Source organism: Denticeps clupeoides, chromosome 8, assembly GCF_900700375.1.
Source record: "Denticeps clupeoides chromosome 8, fDenClu1.1, whole genome shotgun sequence".
Lineage (NCBI taxonomy): Eukaryota > Metazoa > Chordata > Actinopteri > Clupeiformes > Denticipitidae > Denticeps > Denticeps clupeoides.
In genome coordinates, this window is record NC_041714.1 from 9342177 (window position 1) to 9366767 (window position 24591).

Here is a 24591-nt window from a genome sequence, read left to right on the forward strand (position 1 = left end):
CACCACCACCAAGGAAGAAAGATCCAGCTGTTTTACATGTCATTTGCATCTGGGTTGAAAAGTGCCCTAATTAATCATACGTTTATTTAGCATCTCATTAGCTGTGAGCCAGATCCCCAACTACCCAGAAAAATCACCCCACCCACCACACAGTCCTCTGATCTCAGCCCTTAAACCTGAGCCCACCCTGTCTTTCCCAGTCACAGACCACATACAAAAGTTTCCTTAGATTACCATTCTGTCTAATGTTTAAACAAATCTTTCTGTTCACAAAAGAGCTTCTGTACTGTAAAAGGAGAAATGAGAGGGAGCTAGTAGCAACAAAAGCAATAAGAGAATGGAGGATGGTAGAAAGAATAAGAAAAAATTAAATAAGCACATTTTCCCCTTTGTCTCATATCAGTTGAATGGTGTATAGCCCAACTCCACACTCATTTAGTTTTTGTGTGTTTTTTCAGAGGGATCGAGTGGGTCAGTCTTACCAGCTTCCTGTCCTTCGCAACATCAGCACCCAACAACCTGGGTCTGGTGAGGAACGAGTTGCAGCATGTTGACCTGCCCACAGGTAAAACCACTCGTGGTTTACATTGCTGTAGTACTGTTGCTCCCAGATTCTGAATCTCCACCTGTTCAGAGTTGCATGTTCATTGGCATCATCCAGAGAAGCATCACAGTTCAATTTCTTTATTATTGTTTTTTTTTTTGAGCTCTGTGGTTTGCAAGACCTGGTATCCTGTGCGGTAGTGAACCTCCTGCTGTGGCCAAATGGTGTCTGCCCAGCAGCTCAGGGGGGGGGTGCCTGCAGTCCTAGATGAGTGTTAGCACCACCCTTGCAGACTGACGGCAACAGCCTCGTCTCTCGGCCCCTGCCTGATGGTAAGGGGAACTGAGGATGAGCAGCCAGTGTCCAGGCTGATTATACACACTCAGTGAAAACACTCTCACGAGGAGAGGTGCGTGAAATCAAAAATACATGCATAAATGAATGAAGAGGTGGCCTTCAGCATGGTGTGTGCGAGAGTGAGGCTAAATGGGGACAAACACAGAGTGAGGGTACTTGAGCAGGCTGCTTTTAATGCTGTGGTTTTAAATATTATCAATAAAATCAAGACTAACAGCAGAACTGTGCAGTGCACTACAGCTTGCAAGATGGTTGTTTAAGGCCAAACTCCATTTTCTTCTGTTTACTGTGATTTTACAATCATACACTTTCTTCCTTGGTCTTTTTGCGGGTGACTGTCTGTAGCCATGGGTCAACATTGCCTAGTGTGGTAGTAGAGTTTAGATATTAACTCATTGGGAATCTTCACTGAAGAAATCATAAAATGCTCTACACATTGTTATGACCCAATGTGGGTGCATGTTTTCACTTGCTCTTCATAGAAACCATCACATCCCTGAAGTTACTGGAGGCAGGGAATAACGTGACTGGGGTTCTGTCCAAATGTGCAGAAAAGCTGCAGAGTCAGAATGACACCATCAGTTTATATGAATGGGTATCACCAGCCCTGCTCTGCTGTACTTGGTTGCACAGGTCAGACAGGCGTAAACAGCGGTTCTGCCATCAGCGCTTGCGGTCAAGATGATCTTGTCTCTGCCGTGTGTCAGCAGCTGTAAGATTGGAGTCTCTTTTAGTGACAAACTGACAGTAAAGTGTGATGGTTGCAGACGGTGGTGCCCACGAAGATATCAGGCCCACTCGAGGCCATTCGTTTATTTGTTTGTTTGTTTTATTCAGTCGGAGGCTTTAGGAAACCCCCCCAACTAACTTGGCTCTCCTGAGACCGGCACAGTGGAAGTCCGGCGTAGCACGTGCGCGTTCGTAATAGATCTTTGGCGACTCACTCCGGTGGAGCAGAGGCCGGTATTGAGTGTGCGCATCTGTCTGTGTCGTGGATCTGTGGATATTGAAGGATTGTGTTTATGGCCATGTCAGTGCAGCGGTGATGAATGGATGCGACTCCCGCGTCGTCCCTCGCGCTATAGATTTTACGACCTGTGTGTTTAATGGTGTCTTTGTGTGGTTGTACTTACCACATGCAAAAACAATGCAGCGTGGCCCTTGAGACTTTGTTTATGATGCGAAGCCTCATTATAAGTGGGGCATAATTACTACTGGTGGGCTAATCAAGCAGTGTAGGTGAGACACCCGCCGAACACAACAGCAAAAAGAAGCTGATGAAGTGGGACGCCTCAGCATTAGCATTTCAGCCACCACCTTCTAATTACAGACAGACATGCACACAAACAATCTGGGAGCCAAAGAAGCTTCTCTAGGTCAAGCATTTCCATATCCTGTTTGGGAGAAGCTGTTTCTTTTTCCACATATTTGCATCTCTAATGACCTCAGCCACCCACATTTACTGGACACCCTTATTTTACCTGGAGACTTTTGTTTAGCTTAAAGAATTTATAAGTGCTATTTGTTTATTTTTGAATTTGCTTCTTATATCATTTGCACCAAAATTTTTTCTTGTAATATGTCTTCATGAATTGTTAATGTGCGGTTTTGAATTATGAATGAATATCTGCTGTAGCTGCTGTAATATATGCTTATGAATGGAGCCACAGATGACACAATTTTTATGCCATTTTATATAAGCTGTCATCTTGATAGAATTCTTGAGAATTTAGTTCTGCCAAAAGCTGTGCTGCGCTGCTGAAAACTATTGTAGCATAAGACTGGGATTTTTTTATCCCCCCTGGCTTTCTTTGTTATTGTATATATGTTTGTTCTCCAGACATAATGATGCATGTCTCTGCTGTGTGTTGACTCTTTATGAAGTGGTAGCATTGCTGGTCTGTTGGATAAACCCAGCGGGTTTTGAACACCATGCCAGTTTCAGTGCACCTCTGTAATCCCCCTGCTGCTCATATTTGGTCACGTTATTATGTCTGTTGATGAATGTTTTCAGCCTACTGGTATTGAGAATTTGCAGTTTTTATCTTGCTGAGACATTTCATGTAATTGTGTAAAATGCAACACATTTGATGGTATATGGTGTTTTTTTTAAGACATTAAGATGAGAGTAAACTATTACTGGATGAAATTAACAAAACATTATCAATTTTCATTCTGTTGTCTGTCCTTTTTTTCTCTTTTGGTGTCTGTCAGGGAGGTGCTTTGCATTCAGGGGAGAGAGGGGGAATGACGAACCTGCTATAGAGATGATCAAAGTCTCTCATCTGAAGTGAGTCTTCATCCACACTTATGCACTCTCTCACTCGTTTCTCAGGTCCTTTGGTCCTGATGGTCGAAAGCTCCAGTCCCACAGAAGCTTCTAACAATGTTCTTATTAAAACTCAGTGGCCATGAGCTTCCTGTTTCCTGTGGGCAACTGAGGTTCGAGCCCATTTTTTATCCCCACCTCATCTGTGTCTTACATCAGCCTTTGGTCTCTAATGGTGTTCGTGAGTTCCACAGCCCCCCACTGCAACTTTTTGGGGTCTTGGTGTAGTTCTGCTGACCCCATTCGAATCTTTCTTTGAGCCAGTTGACGGGCAGCTCCTTTTTGTCGTGCAGCCGCTCTGGTTCCCACAGCGGGGGCTCAGTGAAGAAAGTGTGTGTGTGGGAGGCCGAGCCGAGTGTGTGTTCTGATTTTAAATGACTGCAACCACTGAGAGAAATCATTAAAAAATCATGACACACAAATTGCTCTGGGTTACAGATATGAAACAGTGAAAATGCTCATTATTTAGCACAGAACTGTCCTATTTAATTCAGTTCCAATTACTTTACCTACAATATTTATGACATATTAAGATAGTCATTTAAAGGTCCCTTAAAATGTTCTCCCTTTATTAAAGGCCAAAGACTGCTGGTCACTATGGTAACTAAATGTGTAATAGCTACAAAAGAAAACTTTCTACAGCAGAACGATGGTGCATGTGTGTCGCCCCCTGCAGGCAGTACCTGGTAGTGGTGTTCCGGGACAGACCTCTGGAGCTCTGGGATGTGAGGACTGGTACCCTGCTGCGTGAGATGGCCAAGAACTTCCCCACTGTCACTGCACTGGTGAGACGCACCCATCCACACTCATAATGAAATACACACTCATACTCAGAAATGCACACACAGTTCTGCCTGTATCTTTTGAAAAATAAAATTAAAGATTGTTTGTCCACATTTCCTCATTTGAGCAGAGATGCAGCTTCATTATCCATCCATGCAAATCATGATTTTTTTTGTTGCCCCAAATTTTGTTGTGAGACTATAAACTCAAGTAAGATTGAAGTCAAATAACTTGCACAGTAGCATTAATAATACATGCCTGGGCTGCTCTCTGTGTGCCAGTTGATTTCCATATTGATTGCAGCTTCTGGGCAAACTGCTCTTCTTAATGACCAGCAATGGATGCAGTGTGTCTGTCGGCATCAGTTTCTCAACAAAAACAAATGTATGAGGCACTGGATCATATTGTTTTTATAGAATTTCACAGGATTGCAAATGTATTTATAGTACGGCATCACTAGTTTGTTAAAATGTATGAATCTACAGATTCAGCACATTGCAATGGACACTCTGTACCAATAACCAATGTGGAACCTTCCAGATACACATCTAAATGCTGAGTTTTTGTTTTAAATCATGGAACAGTATGGCTTCCCTCATGTGCATTTATGTACTTAAGTACATATTTTATTGCTCTTGAGGGAAATGTAGGCATACAGTAGCATATTTAGACATACAAAACCGGTACATTGGTACATGCAGGATTTCGGCGAACAATGGAAATGCAATAACTGAGGTAGTGCAAAAGAAAAAAGTTCTCGCATTGCAAAAATGCCCTGTTCATACCTTCTAGGTACTCCAAAGCATGTTTACAGCTAAGATGGCGACATTTGCGGTAAACTGTTGTTTGGTCCATGTCTCCAGCTGTTTAAAACATGAAATGTCTCCAGACAACATACATGGCATACGTTTTTTTGGCAAAAGTTATTTTGGGTTATCAAGTTCGACTTTAGCATCTGCTATAGCTTCTGTTTCTGTGTCTACTTTCACAGCTCAACACCTCCACTAAGTGCTCTGTCATGTGTGTTTTTTTTTTTCCTGGCCTGTCAGCAACACAGTTGACACATGACACGTGTACCTGTGATCTCATCTTCACCTCTTTTTATTTAATAAGTTGTAATATTTAAAATTTTCTTATTTAACTTGCAACAATCATGACCAGGGATGGGGAAATAGGAGAAAGAAAAAGAGAACTTGGACAGAAAGTGAACATGTATAGGAGGGAGAGAGTGGAGGAGAAAAAAATGGTGTGGGGCATTTGGAGAAGGATAGGGAAAGAACACCAGCCACCTGCTTCTTTACCTGCTTAAACAGACAAAAAAAAAAAGAAACATCAGAAGAAGCAACATCTGTATAAATCACAGTTAATAATGAATATTAAACATTATTTAACATCACACAGTACTAATAATAAAAGACAAATGTTCAGCTGCTCTAGACAATATGTCTGTGAGTATGTGTTTGTGCGTCAGTGTGAGCCCTTATGTGTAGCCTTGAGTGCACACCTGTGTGTGTGTGAATGCACCCACAATAGTTAATTGTGTTTGTGGGGCACCACAGCCCCACCCACCAAAGGACATGAAGCCAACATGTAGGAGGCCCAGGCCATAGACATCCAGAGACCCCCACAGAAAAGGGCAGTGGAGAACCCCAGAGGGGGTTGCTCCCACTCTTGGGGAAGCCTGAGATGTCCAAGACCCTACCCCACATAGACAAGCAGGCACCCACAAATACAAGGGAATACAATACATTCCCACCCTCATACACGCAAATGCAGGTTTTCACTAATTATATGTTCAGGTGTTCTGAACATATGATTAGTGGTATTGCGGTAAAAGAAAATGAATAAATTACCTTTGTACAATAAATAAGTAAATAAACCGTTTTCAGTATGGGACTGGTATACGCCCAGTATGTTTCATAACATAATTTTACACCCTTATCCAGAGTGACTTACAATCAGTAGTTACAGGGACAGTCACTCTGGAGACACTCAAGGATAAGTGTCTTGCACAGGGACACAATGGTAGTAAATCGGGTTTGAGCCTGTGACTTTCTGGGTTCATAGACAAGTGCTTACCCACTAAGCTCCTACCACCTGGCTACTACCACCCATCACATTGTATTTTATTCTATAATGTTGTATTACATATCGTTATAGCCCTTATCACACTCATAAATAACTGTGTGTGTGAATAGGAGTGGTCTCCCTCACACAACTTGAAGAGTCTGAAGAGGAAGCAGCTGGCAGCGCGGGAGGCCATGGCCAGGCAGACAGTATCCGATGCCGAACAGAGCAGCGTGGAGTCTTCTGTTATCAGGTCTGCTGTCCATTTAGTGCTTTTACAGCTGGATTAGTCCAATGTAAAAGAAATGTAGAATCAGCTATGGAGGATGATGATCCTCACCTTTCATGATTTTCTAACATTTTTCTGCCTTGTGTCATTCTCATCAGTCTGCTCCAGGACGCTGAAAGTAAGGCAGAGCTGAGTCAGGCCATCTCAGCACGGGAGCATTTTGTGTTCACTGACACAGATGGCCAGGTCTACCACATAACCGTGGAGGGCAATGCTGTAAAGGACGGGGCACGCATTCCCCCTGATGTAAGAGCTGAGCCATGACTGGGAAGCCATTTTCCTCCAGGCTGTCCTTTCGCGCATACGCTGTAACATCCTTTCCGGAACACCCCCTCCTCTTTCATTCGCTCAGTCTTTCGCCCTCTTGTGATATCATTTTTTTCTTTTCTCTTGTTCCTTTCACATGTCTCTTGCTTCCATTTCTTTTTTTTTTTACAGTAAAGAATGAGTCACACTCACTAGGAAAAAAGTGTTTCTTTTTCAGTTTTATGTGTGCTATTTTACTCTAGCGATGGTTCTGTGAGTGGGTGACAACTTTTATTTGCATGAAGGACTATGTAAGTGGGACCATGTTCTCCTTGGCTGCCCAACTGCAAGCAGTCAGTAACAATCTGAGGCATGTTAAAGAATAAGCACAGACCACCTCATAGGATTTCTGACTCAAACTGACCCTTAAAAAAAAAGATTTCTTATTTTTGATCTGATCTCTCTGTTTCACTGAAATCCCATTGGTGTGTGCATGTCTCTGGGCCTGACCTCAGGAACTGTTTATTCACATGTTATTTGTTGGAGTTAGAAAGCCAGACCCTGAAGAGCTGCTTGAGGGCAAAGAAAATGTGAGACAGACAGAGGGAGGGGTGGCTCCACTCTTGCCAGTTACCTCATGCACAGGGATTCAGCAGATTTGCCCGGTCAAATCAAGAAGGAGAATAACCCAGCAGCTCCTAAAACCTCATTAGTATTGTGTGTGTGAGTGTGCGTGTGTGTGTGTGTGTGTGTGTGTGTGTGTGTGTGTGTGTGTGTGTGTGTGTGTGTGTGACAGATTTTGGGAGCTGTTGCTACCACCAGTATTACTCAAGTCTAAGAAAAAGCCATTACAGTCATCAGCAGCTGCTCTCCCCTCGTTTTTATGCATCATATTTTTCTCTTTTTCTTTCTTTAAAGCCCTGTTTAGCTTCAGCTTTCGTGTCACATTCTCTTTCATTACCTCCATTTCTTATGGGTTCACAATGCCACTTATTTATTCTAAAATTACAGGCACGACACACATTTATCTTGCCACGTTTAATTGTGAGTTTTCAGCACGCTGCTCTGTTGTGGCACATCATTTATCATCATTTGTATTGGTGCAGCAGGTCGCTGCAGATAAGTTTTAAAAATGACAAAAATTATTACCTTGCAGTAGATTCAGTGCAGCTTGTGGCAGCACACTATGCAGTTGTAGCTACTGACTCTGTCTGGGCTGACATGATCATTTTGTGTTGCAGGGCAGTATGGGTAGCATCGCCTGCATTGCATGGAAAGGTGACACATTGGTCCTGGGAGATGTGGATGGGAACCTCAACTTCTGGGATCTGAAGGCCCGGCTCTCCAGGTCAGAATGAAAAAATAATGAGGAGGTATGTGAGGGTATGTCTCTCTGTTGTCTGAGATTGATGGGTCTGTCTGTGTCTGTCTCTAAGGGGGATCCCTACACACCGTGGATGGGTGAAGAAGATCCGGTTTGCGCCTGGTAAAGGCAACCAGAAGCTGCTGGTTATGTACACAGATGGAGCTGAAGTATGGGACACAAAAGAGGTAAAGTATTGATTCATACATCCAATCCAACCCACCACATCTCTTTAACCCAACCAAAGTCTATTCATCTATCCACTCATAACTGCCCAAACCTCATACGGGATCCACAACTCAGCCCAGCACTTTAAGTTATCCCAGCACTCTAACCCAGCTACTGAGAGCCAGTGGAGGGTGTGTGTGGGAGAAGTTGTAAAGGTTGAAAACCAGTCATGCTGCTGCATTCTGGGGCAGAGGTGGCCTAGTGGTTAAGGAAGCGCCCCCGTAATCAGACGTTTGAATCCCGATCCGCCAAGGAGCCACTGAGGTGCCACTGAGCAAAGCACCGTCCCCACTCACTGCTCCCTGGGGGCCTGTCATGGCTGCCCACTGCTCACTCAGGGTGATGGGGTAAATGCAGAGGACAAATTTCAGAAGGACATTTTTGTATATTTTTTATTTTGCAAACCACATTTAGTCTTGATTTTATGAATCAACAATATTACATGACATATTTTGTTGTAGTTGTTGACATATATAGTTAGTCACAAAGGTTCGTTGACTAGAACAACACTAGTCCAATCTAAATCAGCCTGACCCAGAATTTTATCGTAATATATGTACAAATTGAACCCAGCACTTTAAACCTCCACTTCCAAGTGTGCCTATTGTGAAGCAGCTACTGCAGGTACTTCAGAGTTTACACCACACTGCCATCTGTAGGGACCATTACTGTAAATTCATTTTGGGAAAGGTACAAATGGGCCTAGTGTTTTAGCATCAGTGTCTTAGACAATAGAGACACTACAGAACAACTCTCAGCACTTTACCTGTTGCACTGTTGTGATGGGAAATAATCTGTTTGCGTTGTTCAGCTATGCCTTTAATGCATCTTTTGCTGTCGTCTCTGTTTGCCATTGGCATTGTGTTGTGGAATATAGACTTTTCATCTAGACTTTTCATGCTCCTTGGGCCAGTCGTAGTGTAAATTACACCTTCAGTGTGGTAGCTCCTCCTTCCAGATTCTGTTGTGACAGACAACCTTTCAAGGAAACCTAAAAGCTGGGTGGCCCGATCCAATTACAGCGGCATATAACTCTGCCTGTATGGCGGCTTATCTCATATCAGCCCTAAAAGTGTTTCATGCTGAGTGCTCTCAGCCTGCAGCAGACTAGCCTAAATGCTGACATATTATTACTCTCCAGTACTGCTCACTCTGCTTCAACACAGACTGTTAATTGTTGAAAATATAACACCAGCATCTGTGTATAAGGTAATCTTCACCGTACTCCGGCATGGTGGCGCATTCAAAACTGAGTTATACTAGGGGGTGAGCGGTAATAATATTTCCATGCCGGGGAGTGCAGCTGAATGTTTTATCCTGCTGGATGAAACACGCCCAGCTCCAGGGCTGCACTGGGGAAATGTTTCCCCCTGAGGCACTGCGTTTCCATCAGCCGAGCGAGCTCCCTCAAGCGCCTAGAAACTCACACAATCTCCTTAAGTGCCAAAACAGATGCAAAGTAGGTGCACTTATGACAGCGGTTCTGACGAGCACACTCACACACAAACGCACGCACACACACACAACAGCCAAACAGGCAGAATACACAGGACGCACAGCAGTTAATTTTGAAATTGTGGAATGCGGTGAGAAAACGCCCCTAGTTGCAAGTCACAGTTCAATATAATGAGACAGTTTCGATAGTTTTGGATGTTCTTTTTTTAACCAAATATTTCCCAACCATTGCATCCATTATCTACAGTATGTTGTTGTACAGTTGCTGTTTTTTTCTCTTTAATTAGTTTGGTTTGTTGTAGTTCAGGATTGTCTAGATCTGTAAAATCCAATGGAAATTCAAGACTTAATGAATTGAGGTTAGAATTAGATTGTTCTAAAATGCATCATTTGTTGTTCTATGCACAGAAATGAACAGATCCCAGTTATGACTGCTGACATTTTATCCCCCAATAATGTATTTGCTCAGCTCACTGGATCATGTTGACTGAATGTCAGCGATCTCTGCAGGTGCAGATGGTGAGCAGTCTGCGCGTGGGCCGCAACGTAAGCTACCGCATCATGGACATCGACTGGTGCACGTCTGACAAGGTGGTGCTGGCTTCAGACGACGGCTGCGTCCGTGTGCTGGAGATGGCCATGAAGTCTGCCAGCTACAGGATGGATGAGCAGGACCTGACAGGTCTGTACACCTTATAGCATATTGTGGACAAGCGTTAAACAAATATGGGCTTTTTAGGGGTAACCAATTAGATGCTTCTTATGCAAAATACTGAGCCATATTCAATGAAATGCTTGTTTTATGCTCTGGTTTCCCTCAGTTTACATATCTTGTTGCTGCAGGTCTAATATTTCACAGGAATATTTAACCAGTTGGGCTTACAAAGTATTACAAATATATATAAAATGTGCAACAGCTCAGCATCTCCCTCTGTCTCCCCTTTTCTCTCAGATCCAGTTTGGTGTCCGTATCTATTGCTGCCACGTGCTGCTATCACTCTGAAAGCTTTTCTGCTTCTGCAGCCATGGTCTGACACCTTCACAATGGACATCATGCAGGTGTATGTGTTCCTTACTCCACAAAAGAAAACCTTTCACACCTTTCTCTCCCTCCCCAAACCTGTCTTCAGTTGGACAGCCTTTTGTCAATCACTTTGCAATTTTGCAGCCCAAGATCCAATTTTTTTTAACACTGGGTCTTCTTTGTTCTGTTTTGTTAGCAGTGCTGATGCTAATCAGTAAATTAGCGCTCACTGAACCTGTGAAACTCCAGACAGATAGCGGCCAGAGTTATCGCTCTGTCCTGTTCTGTCACTGAGGCTGAGGGAAAGGAAAGAAATCACAAAGCTGTGATGTTTTTACACGGCTCTCTGTCTCCCATCTGTGTGACTTCAGGCTCGTCAGAGTTATGGTCCTGAAGTAGGAAAATTACATTTCAACACATTTTATGGTCAAACTGGAAGATGAATGTCTAAATTATTTTTAATCTAGTCCCTACATTTTTTTTTCCTAAGCGTAATTTAGTGGCAATTAAAGCAGTTATGGACAGTTAGCAAGTGAGAAGTGTTTTCTTCCCAGCCAGCTTCTCACATCTGGCCATCATTTTTCCTGAAATTGCTGTAGCGCCAAACAATTTCCCGTCCCAGCTGCACATTTTTACCTGGATTCTGTTAGTGTGGTGCGGTTTTGCTTTACATTTCGGGTCATTGTCCTGCTGGAGGAGCAATTTTCTCCCCAGTCCCATTTCTGCAGCAGTTTTACAAGATTTCTGCCTCACCCATTCTCTGCAGCGGCAATGTAACTTTATGCTTGTCAGACCATAGCGATGATTTTACTCGGGTCTCAGAATCTTTTAGACGCCTTGTGGCAGAGCACCAACGAAAATCTGATGCAAGATGCGCTTCATCATCGGCCTTCACTCTGCCATCTTGTTACGCCTGCACAGGCGCTTATCATACCATCTCAGTCGTGGATAATAATCTGCTGTAGAGCACGTAAACACTTCTCCTCCACTCTCCACTTTGTCCTAAGCAGGCACTCCTCAAGGGATGCAGCTATTTCATTATTGTTTTATTCTGTTAATTATTCCTTTCATTCTTATGGCAATTAATTTTGATTATTTAAACCACACAATACTGTGAAATTTAAACTCCTGAACTGGTTACCATGTTGGGAATTATAAATTCATATTTCATTTTTGTGGGTGGTAGTGGCCTAGTGGGTAACACACTCGCTTATGAACCAGAAGACCCGGGTTCGAATCCCACTTACTACCATTGTGTCCCTGAGCAAGACACTTAACCATAAGTTGCTCCAGGGGGACTGTCCCTGTAACTACTGATTGTAAGTCGCTCTGGATAAGGGCGTCTGATAAATGCCGTAAATGTAAATGTAAATGTAATTTTGGCTTTTAATATAAGCCGATTTCTTAAATGCAAGACCAAAATGTAAAGTAAATGATTTCATTTTTCATTAGTAAAGAATTATTATGTTGTGTAGCTTAACTTAAACTAAATTAGCTGTAGGCAGTAGAGTATAGAAAACACATACGTTATTTTCCCTCTGACCTGTGCCCACTGCATGATTGTTTTGTAATTGTGTCTTAACAGTAATTATAATCTGTATGAAACAGAGGGAATCGTTTATAGACATAGATTTAACAAAGCTCTGACTAAAAGAATTAGCATCAAGACTTGTTTTTAATTGTGTATACATACTCATTTCTGCCCTGGTTTGATTTCTGGTAATGATAGTTTTCTCACTTTTCCATTGCTTATTTATATGTACTTGCATTAAACAGAACATTTTACCTTCTAATCTTGAAACTGTCTTCATATTTAAAGTCTTTCATCATTTTATTGCTATGTTGTTTTTTTTTGCCCTTTCTTCAGAGATTACATTGAGAAGGATGAAATCAAAGGCCTGATCCAGGAACAGCTAAACTCCCTCTCAAAGTGAGTGCAATAATTGGATGCAATTAACCATCAGAGAGCTGAGATTCAGGTGTATTTTCCTCAAAAGGCTTTGTTGGACCGGGCTGAAATAACCAGGATTTTTCACTCTCCTATCTTAACCATGTTCCACTTCTATCTGCACCGAGTCTCTTCTGAGTTGACAGATCTAAAGATGCTCCTGTCCCACCTTGATGCATGTTTCTTTCAGCAGTTGAAAGGCTTCAGGGTCTTTGTTTATTTATTTGTTTATTTATTTCTCCTTTCTCAGTGACATCAAAAGCGTCCTGATGGACCCTGAGCTGAATCTGCTGCAGCGCTGCCTGCTGGTGTCACGGTAGGGGAGTGAGAGTGTGTATGTATGTGTGTGTGCTTATGTGTGTGTATTTGTTCTTTTCTGAGAGAGTAATATCAGTTACAGACATTTTCCTGGTCCAGAACAAAAGGATCACAAATTAAAAGCATTTATAATATAAATAGTTGAGCTTGAGGTTGAAGTTTATTGTCATATGTACAGAGTACAGCATACAGAGCACAATGAAATTCTTACTTGAAATCCTCTCCCACGTAGACAGAACATAGAACATGATACATAGAAGACATAGAAGACAAAGTGCAGCAGCAATAAATAAATAAGTCACAGAAGGAAACCAGTTACTTGGTTGATATTGCTGAAAGTCAAACACGAGCATGTGGGTGTGCTTGAGATGGGTTGGTCTATAAAATTAGGGTGGGCCTTGTAGAAGGACTGGTTGATCTCTCATTCACAATTTTTTTTTTTTTTTTTTTTTTTTTTTTTTTTTTTTACACAAACCCGCAGTGATGAGATGAAAGTAAAAATCAGATTCTCAAAAGTATCTAAATTACAGCATTGCTGTGAATGACAGTCACGTTTTTATGGGGATACACTTCAGTGTGTTTTGACATGTGGATTAGCATGTTATTATTATCTATATGAATGAATGAAGGATGGTTGTTTCTGGGAGTGGGTCACCTCAACACTTCTGCTCCGGCTGTCTCAGGCTTTTTGGAGACGAGTCAGACATGCAGTTCTGGACTGTGGCCGCGCATTACCTCCAGTCCTTTGCCCATGCACGGCAGCTTAACGTACCGGTGCCTGAGGGCCAGCCCCAGCCGGAGGGGGCCCAGAACACCCCCCAGAGCCATCTGGACATCTGCAATGATGTGCTGTGTGAAAGCAGTTTTTTTCAGGTAAGAGGAAAACATTTTTCTGTGGCAAACTATAAAATGCAATAATATTTTGAGGCAGAGGCTGAATGCTATTGATCAAGTTGAAAGTGAAAAAAGTGAAAGTGATTGTTATTGTGATACACTGCAGCACAGCATGCAGTGCACAGAACGGAATGTGTCCTCTGCTTTTAACCATCACCCTTGGAACATTGTTCCTTGTATTCCCTTTATCTAAAATATGTTTCAAGTTATTGTGTTTTAGCAGTGATCTAGGCAGATATATTTTCACTCGTATCCTGAATACTAGGTTCAGTAATCCAGAGACCTTCGTCCTCTGGCTGATCTCATTTATTATTCCCCTGACTGAAGGATGATGTGGTCACTCTCTTTTCCCACATTTCTCCCCTCGCCTCTCCCAGCATCACTGCTGGCCGCAGTGAAGGAGTCTCTCTGTGTTTGCTGATCACTCTGTTACGGGCAGCACTGGTTTTTGCAGTGGACCAGTTGATGGACAGGTGATGTAAATATAGAGTCAGATCAGAGAGAAAGGAGCCCTGTGCCCTGCCTCGCCCACATCCATGTAATCACTGCAGACATGCTGTTTGGGCCTTTGATCAGCACATCTCTTGGATGTCTGCATCGCTGGGGCCGCTGACATGATGTCCAAGGAGCCTGTATGCAGCACGGGTTGCCAAGGCAATGATGTTAACCCAGACACCATCCGTTCCCCACACCGAAGACAAAGTAGTCATGGTAATACTTTAACTCTCGCTTAGATCAGAAAAAAAGACTCAAATTTGGGCTTTCATGGGTTCCAGCCCTAAAATGCTAGATTTGAAAGACCGCTGAGTGCAGACCTGAGTAAACTCTCATTTCCTTCTTCTTCTCTCGAGAGAGGCAGCATCATTTTTGCCTCTTCTACAAACATCATATCTGACTTGGCTGCTGACAGTTCTCAGAGCAGAACAGGCCCCAGGGCTCCCGACTGAATTACACACATGGAACACTGCCCGCTACAATGCGTCAGGCATGCAGCGGCCAAAGCTCAATGAAAGTTCAAACACTGGGTGCAAAGGGTGAGGCAGTGCAAGTCACTACCGGCCACCATTTTTATGCCACCGCAAGAACATCACCAAGCAACATCATTATAATATAATCGATTATGTTCTGCACTGCAGAATTGTCTACATCCAATTAATAAGTTATTTCACCCTTTTATGACACTTCTAGCATACAGTAAAGCAAAACAATTCCCACCTGTTGAAAGAAGTAGTAGTCCTGAAAAAAGAGACAAAGGCACATACTCACAGCAGGTTTTATTAAACTATTTGGACTAAAAGAGCTCTTACTGACCCTTTCTATATTAAAAAAAAAAGGTTTTGTTCTGAGAACGTTATGTGAACGGTATCTACAGAGCGGGTCCTAGTGAACCAAACAAGGGATCTCAATGATTGATATTTAAAGGACTTATGTAAGTCGCTCTGGATAAGAGTGTCTGCCAAATGCTTTAAATGTAAACTCTTACAGGTAAAACAACAAAATAAGTCCAGGCGATCTGTTTAGAGTATAGGTTATTAATGGTTATGTATTTTTCCCCATTCCTTATTTACATGATAAGGCGAGCAACGTCAGAATTGAGATTGCAGCAGTTCTTTGAAGACTGTAGACCTCAGAGCATATTGTTCAATTAAGTTATTTTTATGATTCAATTTGATTAGTTGGTTTTTGATTATTTCCTTCACATGCCAGGAAAGGTGCGATGGTGGTCTTAAATGTAATTTTTAAAGTGGTCTTTAAAAGGTCTTTAAAAGTGTTCAATTTAATATAAAAAATCCTGGAGATTCCAGAGAGCACCTGCAATGTAGACCATTGAATTCTCCATATCTTCACTTGAAAGCATCACTCAGTGGTATTACACACTGTTCTGAGTATTAATAAGGAACATTTGCAAGGTGAAGTTGCTGAACTCGCATGCTACAAGCATTCACATGCTTTTGGGGTGTTTGGAAGTCACACTGAATAGGTCTGTATCGTGGCACATGCTTCAGGGTGTTTATTTTACTACCAAAGACTGACATCTTACTAGTTAAACTCAGTTCCATTGGACAACATTTGATTTTCTTTTGATGAGTGATGTGTACTGCAAGTTATTGTTCCAACTCCAGATTTCGACCGAAAAGAGATGGAAGAAGCCGCACTGTCTGTACCAAAGAACAATACTGTACCAAAACCCTAAGGCATAGCAAGCATTTGCTAAATAATACGTTTGCTAAATAAGGATGCAATATATACCAAATGTGCGAGCCTATAACCTAATTTCTGCGACAGCAGCACTTCAGTGCCAATATCTCTCTTGTGCATTCCTTCATAATTATACAAATGTTAAAAATAGACTACTAATGCCCATGTGACATTAAATTATGATTTGGTGGCAGGTAAACACATTGCCGCCAATGTTCAGTAAACAAGTTTAAGTAAACAAACACTGGAAATGCAGGCATCAGACTTCAAAGTTCTGCTGAAGGCCATGGATGATAGTACCAATGTGGGTTAATTATTTGTTTGTATTAATGTCCCAGTTTTACTCCTCATATCTATTTTTGAACGGAACCTTACCATGTTTTGCCACAGAACAGTTTTTCAGTGAAATGTTCAGAAAATGTTTTGGCATGAGCTGTAATTTTCTCTTGATTATGAATGTGATTGATGAGAGGAGATCCTGGACGCAGCCATCCTGGGCATTTTTTTCACTATATCTCCCATCTCGTAACAGAGGTTCCAGCTGGAGAGAGTACATCTGCAGGAGGTGAAGAGGTCCAGCTATGAGCATACAAAGAAGTGTGCTGACCAGCTCCTCCTGCTGGGTCAGGTATGTTACTGCACCTTCACCCTGACTTCACTTGGCAGTCACACAATCATACATTCATGTGTAGTGTTTGCCCTTAATAATGTTTCAGAATTATTGAATTTTACATGGTAAATGCAAACATATATTTCAGTCCAGAGTTTTCATTTTCTTTTCAATGTGATTAGGATGGTGGAGTTATCTTCTCTAGCAAATTCCAGAGATTCGCAGTGGAAAATGATTGTGCTCCCTGACCCATTCTTTCACAGTTGAAGCCCAATAAATTCTGGCATTGTTCTGGGGGTATGTCCATTCTGTATATTGTGGTATTCAGCTGCCACAGCCTGAACCTGGCCAATCGACCCAACCCAGATCATAACGCAGGCTTGTACAGTAGTGACGATGCTTGATGGGTGTTTCACTTTCCTTCTACACCCATCACTTTGCAACAGGTTAAATCTGGACTCATCAGACTTCATAGCCTTTTTCCATTGATCCAGATTCCAGACTTTTTGCTCCCATTACTTCTAGATACTCAAGGATGTCCCTGGGTTAATAGTATTTGCCGTTTTAGACAGTGTCTCCACCTCCATCGAAAACACCAAATGATCAATGCCAAGGCAATGAGCAATGCCTAAGCTCCTGGTAGAACTTAATAATGTGGATTTTTTTTGCATTTATACCATCACAATGCTTTCAGCAGAGAGCTGAGCAGCCGTTCTAAACGTAGCCCCTGCATACAACACTCACATGGTTATTGTCTGACAGCAGCTGACAGCAGACAGAGACACTCGTTGGGACTTTTGTAGTCATGCCACCCTGTTTTCAATTAAACGACTGAAATTGTCATATAAAATAAGACAATCCACACTTTATGTAACACCCACAGCTATGGATGCCAGTGTGTGCTTTCACACAGACAGTGTGTAGGCTGTGTGTTTACCTGCCGCTCTCCTGGTTGACAGGCTGTGTATGTTTAGCCTAGGCAAAATTGCATTTCAGAGCAGATTTTGGAGAATAGATGGAGGTGTGTATTCAGATGCACGCACACCCCTACACAACTGTCTTTAGAATTAGCTCCCCACCCCAGTGGGTTATGTCCTGCTGGACGATATAAATCAGGGCGCACACACGGCACGCTATCAGTCATTCAGACCCATTCCCTTCCCATCAGCCCTTTAACCTACGCTGCCTAATCTTCTGCCATTCTGCCCGTTTGAGGGGAACATTGTGCTCCTCAGCGGTGATCACTGTCCCTGATGGGGACTCTGATAGCTGCCAGGGTGTCTGATGCTGTATCCTACAGTCTCTTTCATCCTAACAGCACTGATCTTTCATATATAACACTAAGAAAAATCACTGACATTAGGTTCTTTGATTAAACATCATTATGAGTGCACAGAGAACACATTTATCATACATTATCTATAACTTCAGGGGGCGGGGGAATAGTTCCACTGGAACTATTAGATAGAGTACTGTTCCAAGTCTGGAGACTCCCCTCATTTCTTTATACTTTGCAAGGAAAATGAGACAATAGTACAGCGATTTAGTGCAAACATGCATTTAAATCTAGTACATAACACATAACTGTATAAAACTAGCTTTCAAGTCATCATTTGCATGGTTTGCTGTGTTCCCGAATCAGATCCCAAACACTGCTGGCTGACATTCAGCGCCACCATGTTTTATAGATGTCTCACTGTTGTAGATCTCTCCTGACCTTCTCTGTACTTAGTGGTGAAATGTAAGTCATTCTACAAGACCTGTTCCTGCTGATTTTCAGACCTGTTCCTGTGAAACTTGGCAGACTGCTGCGTTGTGTCCCTGTTTCCATACCTTAAGAAAGTTTTTGAAAGGCAAATGCTCCTTGAATATCACTGATATGGATTTCGATATGATGATTTGGCCAAATTACAAAATAACTATTACTGCCATCTTCAGGAGTAACTGCTAGTTGGAGAAGTCTTGGACTAAATTGCAGCATCATTAAAGCTCTGTGTTACGTTCCTCAGACGGACCGGGCAGTTCAGCTGCTGCTGGAGACAAGTGCAGACAACCCCAGCTACTACTGTGACTCACTGAAGGCCTGCCTGGTGACCACCATCACCAGCTCTGGGCCGTCTCAGAGCACCATCAAACTGGTGGCTACCAACATGATCGCTAATGGCAAACTAGCAGGTACAGCCCCCCTTCAACTCCAATAGTCTGAACAGACAACTGGCCAGCCTGAAGCCATTTAAATCAAGTGAGTGCGTCCTAAAAAAACAGAAAGTGCTGGAATGCACCTTGCTGACAACCAGACATCTAGATTGTTCTTAAAGTGAAAGTGAAGTGATAGCACACGGTGTACACAACAAAATGTGTACTCCTTACTGAGCAGTGGGCAGGCATGAAAGGTGCTCGGGGAGCAGTGTGTGATGGGACGGTAGGGACCTCAGTGGCTGCATGACTTCAGCTGTAGTGTTTAGATCGCTGGGGTACAGAAATTGAGTACGACTGCATGAGCCAGCGGATGGCCTAACGGGTAAGGAAACAGACCCGTAATCGGAAGGTTCGGGATTTGAATCGCCAACCTTCCGATTATGGGTCTGTTTCCATACCTGCTAGGCCATCCGCTGGCTCATGCAGTTGTACTCAAGTTCTAAACACTACAGCTGAACAACATAGAGTAAATACAGTAAAAGATCATAGCAGCTCACACATTGATTGTCTGATCAACTCAAGTTACTACACAGATTGTTCAGAAATGTTTCATACATAATGTTGCAGCGCCTGCAAGACCTGATTTCAGGTCACTTCACTGTGGTGCTTAGAAGTTTGTAGATGGTGACGTAAGAGCCCCAGCAACAGCGGCTCCCAAAAGAAAATCCCCACTGTTGATTCATTTCTTCCTTTTTCCTGCCATTAGTAATTCTCCGTGTCTCTCCCTCCCCGTCTCAGAGGGCGTGCAGCTGCTGTGTCTCATTGATAAAGCGGCCGACGCATGCCGTTACCTGCAGACTTACGGGGAGTGGAACCGCGCCGCCTGGCTGGCGAAGGTACTGCGGAATCAGCGTGGCCTGTAGCCAGCAGAGCATAGCATCAGCTATAAATCAGATCTGCTCTGCACCCCACCCTCTCTCTCTCTCTCTCTCTCTCTCTCTCTCAGGTGCGACTGAACCCAGCGGAGAGCTCTGATGTGTTGAAGCGCTGGGCGGAGCACCTCTGCTCTCCTCAGGTCAATCAGAAGTCAAAGGCCATCCTGGTGCTGCTCTCGCTGGGCTGCTTCCACAAAGTGGGCGAGATGTTGCACAGGTCTGAGTCAGGGCTGCACTTTTCACTTTCATCCCTCCAATGTTCACTCCTGTACACACCTATTTTCTATCAGCCACTCTGATGCTCCTCGTCCAGGGGAAGCTCATCAGAACAATATTTCTCTTTCATGTCTTCTCTGTTTTGCATTGTGCCCTATAGCATGAGGCAGTTTGACCGCGCTGCACTCTTCATTGAAGCTTGTTTGAAGTACGGGGTGATGGAAGCCAAGAGCACCACAAATATCCTTTTATGATTTTGATATAAACAAAAACTAGATAATATTTTAGCTGTTAATATAGATGTGTGCAATTAACACAGCTGCGTATTGTTTGCTTCCTGTATGGGTCTGACCCAGGTTAAGGATGCCAGAGACAACAGCGAATGGACTTTTATTGACTAATGGCCCTAATAGATATATAACATATATCTTCATACACACCAGTCGACATTATAAACACTGCCTGGTGAAGTGAATGATAATCTGGTTACGTTGATGCTAGGAAAAATGAACAAGAATAAGGATCTGAGTGACTTTAGATTGTGATACTACACTGGGTCAGGGAATCTCCAAAAGCAGGGTTGATCTGCAGTAATTAATACGTACCAACCAGCGCAACAAGGTCATGGGGACCAACTTGGGGACCAAAAAGGGTTGGAAGAAGCCTAGCGGGTAACACACTCGCCTATGAACCAGAAGACCCAGATTCAAATCCCACTTACTACCATTGTGTCCCTGAGCAAGACACTTAACCCTGAGTTGCTCCAGGGAGACTGTCCCTGTAACTTTCGGCAGCATAATGCCATGACTTGTGGAGTGCAGGCTTCGAGCTGGGTGGCATAAAAAGGGAACCCACACAATATTAGCTAAGTGATTTTTATGCTGTGGCTGATCAGTGTCTTTAGGATAAGAAAGGAGCTCAAAACCCTGCCATCCCCACACTGACCAAATGTGGTATGTGAATCGGAAGCGTCTTTGAGAGATGAAAGGCCAGCAGAAGGGCCGGTGGCGCTGGACCCGTTGAACTTCTTTTAGCAGGAAGCAAGTTTATTCCTAATAAAATCATTCTTGATTGTCACCCACCGTCAATACTGCGGACACACAGCGAGTGATGATATTAACTGTGATACACCGAGGAATTATAACTACACTGCAGCTGTGAATATTAATAATAATCTCAGTGTCCTGCACAGTGGACCACTAGAGGGAAACTGAGGATGAAGATTAACCACTATCACGAAAGTCCTGCTGTCACACGTCGGCTGTCACTTCTCTGAGGTTGTCATGATATTACACCTCGTGTATTTTCTGATCCTTGACCCATCCATCCTCCACGTAAGCTGATCGGTGCGGCGTTCACAGAATACGCCCGGCTGCTGCGCTCCCTGGGGCTGAAGGAGGGGGCGGTGTTGTGGGCGTCCCGGGCCGGTGGCGCTGGGGAGGAACTGCTGGAGGAGCTGTTCAAAGCAGAGGGAGCTGAAGAACAGCCTGGGCTGGAGGAGGAGCAGGAGAACCTGCAAAGCACAGAGTGAGGAGAGGAGAGGAGAATAAATGACCCCACTCTCTCTCGCTCTCTCTCTTTCCCTCCTCTTGAGTAACCTGTCTGTGATCAGATTTACAACTTGGTGTGTTTGCGGTGTGAGAACTCTGACTTGTCTAATAGTTCTGTACATTTTCTGTGGCCTCCCTGTTCACTTTGTTATGATTTGTGCTGCATTTGGTTTGTAGATATTAATGACTAATATAATTTAAATGGAACATAGTTATGATTGCCTTTAAAATGACATTCCAGAAATACAGAAATTATCGGAAATATGTCTTCTAGTAGTTTGCTATTTCGCCCCCAAAAAATACAAAATACAACTAACAAAAGAACAAATGTATGTATGTATGAATGACAGCAGCTGGATTTGCTGTATCCCTGCATTATAGCGCTGGGAATCTGACTTTTGCTGCCAGTTTGATTCCCCAACTCTGTATAATCCCAAAAATGGTTATTGATTTTTTTTACAAATGGACATTTGAGCCTAGTACTAGGTTTCTTCAGCACTGCATTTATTTCAAAGAAAAAGGCATTGGGCTTCTGGTAATGTGAATCATTCATTTACATGATTTAAGCAACTTATGAATCAGTTTTGTTACATTGTACTTGTCACATTTACATACTTCAGTGGACCACAAGAAGCAAAGTTATAGCATCTCATCGTAGTTTAATGTCCCTAAATTCCAGAAATAATGGCGGCTGAGCCGCAGGTAAATGGTTTCTGACCACGGAAGCGTAAATGTGGAGACCTTTGTTAAAGTCTCTTTCCTGCCAGGCTTGGTAAGTAGACTACATTTACAAATCAGCAGACCTCATTAAAGGCTGTTTCACTGGGGAGCAAACCAGGAGACTCGAATATTATTCACGCAGCAGCTCAGAAATGTATATATTTTTGGTTTGAAGAGATCTGTGCTGACTGGTTTATTGGTCTGATTTAATGCTGCCAACACAGGCAAACGTTATTTAAACTTTTCTCATGTATGTGCGCACTTGTAATATAAAAAAAAAAATGATCCAGTTTTGAGACTGATGAGGACACATCAGCATTCAATAACTGACCTGGGATTTGAAGAAAATTGGAAATAGGTTTTTATTAAGTTTTTTTATTTTTTTTATTATTATTATTCTTAAATTCAATCCACAGGCCAGAAAAATTGGAGTGCGCAATATCTGGTTGAGAGACTGTGTGACCTTCTTGTGATCTGTTGTGGGTGATATGTTCAGTGACGTTGTCACCTGTTTACTTGTGATGCTGTACAATTAATAATGCAGACAGGGGTAGCGATGAAAGAATTGTATTTGTCTGTATGTAAAAAAAATAATAATAAAATTGTGTAAACAGTGTTCCATCCCATCAGTAAAAGTAAAGAAACATTGGATGTAAACTGACCAAATAACATTTTCATTTCATTAATAAACACACAGGCAGAAGATGACAAAATAACAGTGCACTGTAACCAACACTCAGACACACACCCTGTTCCATTACTAACAGCGTAGCAGCGTGAAACAGTAGTACATGTTCCATTATGCCAGCATTGCTTTTAGAATCTGCTGTGGTTCTTGCTCACCAGAATCTGCTGTCTCCATGGCGACCCCTGTCTGTCCTGCTGACCGGCTTTCTTGCCGCTAGGCAGCGAGTGGTGTTCATATCCTGAAGGCGATAGGTGGTGTTGGCCTGATTGCTGTGTACCTGTTTACTTTGCGGCATGTGTTACTAGATTCGTTTTATCTGCAGTTTTGGTGTCTCTCTCTGTGAATAGGAGCATGCGTCAATGTACGTTCAAATTACATGAGCAAATATTTGGGTTGTGATTGTGCAAAAGATGTTTATCGTCCCCTTTTTGACCCTTCGTTGTTTGCAGAGACTGGGCCTGGCAGCATCTCTGAGCTTTATAAATTACAATATATATACTGATCAGTGAACAATGTCTCCGGTGTCTTCTTCTCACCACATTTTTTGCCAAAAACATTTGTTGTCCATGCACTGAAGTGTGTGCGCCTCTTAAGAAAATTCACTGATAATCGGCAACGCTGTCACACGCATTTATGACAATTTAATAGATTACTATGAACGGTTACAACGAGGCATGTTGATAAATGGCCAAGAAAGCAATCATTTATATAAGAATGCTAGTAGTAACTTAGGAAAATTTAATGAAGGTGCATTTTATTGTTATTTGAAAAAGAACACAGACCAAAAATACAAAATCACTCAATAGATTCAACAATGAATTAATTTGTGTATTTTCTACAAAGAGTGGTCTTTGATTCTTTAATGGTGTGGAGCGAAACGGTCAAGTGCCTTCAGGGAAAGGACTCTCTTCTGACACTGCAGCACCCAAAGAAGCTTGACCACTAGATGGCACCCCGCCCTACAACGCCCACAAGCGCAGCCTATTTTAATTTTTTTTTAACAAAACAGCATGCCAATAGCTTTTTTTTTTGTTTTGTTTTATTGTGTTTTACAGACAATTCGATTGCCAACCCAAATAATGTTAAATTGTATTTATTTGTAAGTGTTAATATAGATCATTTGGATGGTGTAGGGCTACTGTAGTATTTTCTAGTTATCAGAAATTCTGCACAAACAAGAGATTAGAGGGGGGAGGGGGGTACACTTCAGTTCGGTATTAGACGGGGTGCCTCATCATACTCCGTGTCAGCAAATCCGTGGGGAATTAAAAGTCTGCACACGGAATTTTCTCTACCTTCCTTTCTAATGAAGGTTCGCACTTAAAAAAAAAAAAAACATCCCCGTTCATCAGAACCACACGATGCCTCCTGAGATGAGATGCTGTCGGCTTTCCTGGCGAGGAGAAGCGACCCCCCCGCCACGCAGTGATTAACGCAGACAAGGTTCCGCCTTCCGCGCTCCACAGGTTCTGGTGAATTTAGGGCCAGAAGCTAAAATATTAAGTCCGGATCCAGCTTCTCCCGTCGTGCGGCGTTCCACGGTGCCGTGATACTTTGATGTTACTCGGGGGAAGAGCTTCCAATTACTTTCCTTCGTTGCCGCCGCAGTAGCGCAGGTGCGACCTCTAGCGGCCGCTGCGGGAACAGGGAATCTGTCCGTAAGAGAACATTACAGATCCGGAGACACGT

The 24591-nt window shown here is 42.8% G+C and overlaps 1 protein-coding gene across 1 annotated transcript in view; it reads left to right on the top strand.

The window, feature by feature from the left end:
* wdr11 (WD repeat domain 11) overlaps nt 1–22863 on the top strand; it is a 41435-nt gene extending 18572 nt beyond the window's left edge. Inside the window, exons 12-29 of the mRNA XM_028989757.1 lie at nt 459–565; nt 3116–3191; nt 3907–4015; nt 6212–6333; nt 6468–6615; nt 7857–7963; nt 8052–8166; nt 10172–10343; nt 10614–10722; nt 12553–12615; nt 12884–12949; nt 13635–13824; nt 16577–16672; nt 18664–18829; nt 19592–19689; nt 19800–19945; nt 20105–20184; nt 21279–22863. Coding sequence (XP_028845590.1) covers nt 459–565; nt 3116–3191; nt 3907–4015; nt 6212–6333; nt 6468–6615; nt 7857–7963; nt 8052–8166; nt 10172–10343; nt 10614–10722; nt 12553–12615; nt 12884–12949; nt 13635–13824; nt 16577–16672; nt 18664–18829; nt 19592–19689; nt 19800–19945; nt 20105–20184; nt 21279–21475 — 2167 coding nt within the window. The 3' untranslated portion in view covers nt 21476–22863. The remainder of the gene's footprint in view (nt 1–458; nt 566–3115; nt 3192–3906; nt 4016–6211; nt 6334–6467; nt 6616–7856; nt 7964–8051; nt 8167–10171; nt 10344–10613; nt 10723–12552; nt 12616–12883; nt 12950–13634; nt 13825–16576; nt 16673–18663; nt 18830–19591; nt 19690–19799; nt 19946–20104; nt 20185–21278) is intronic.
* The last annotated feature ends 1728 nt before the right edge of the window (nt 22864–24591 follow it).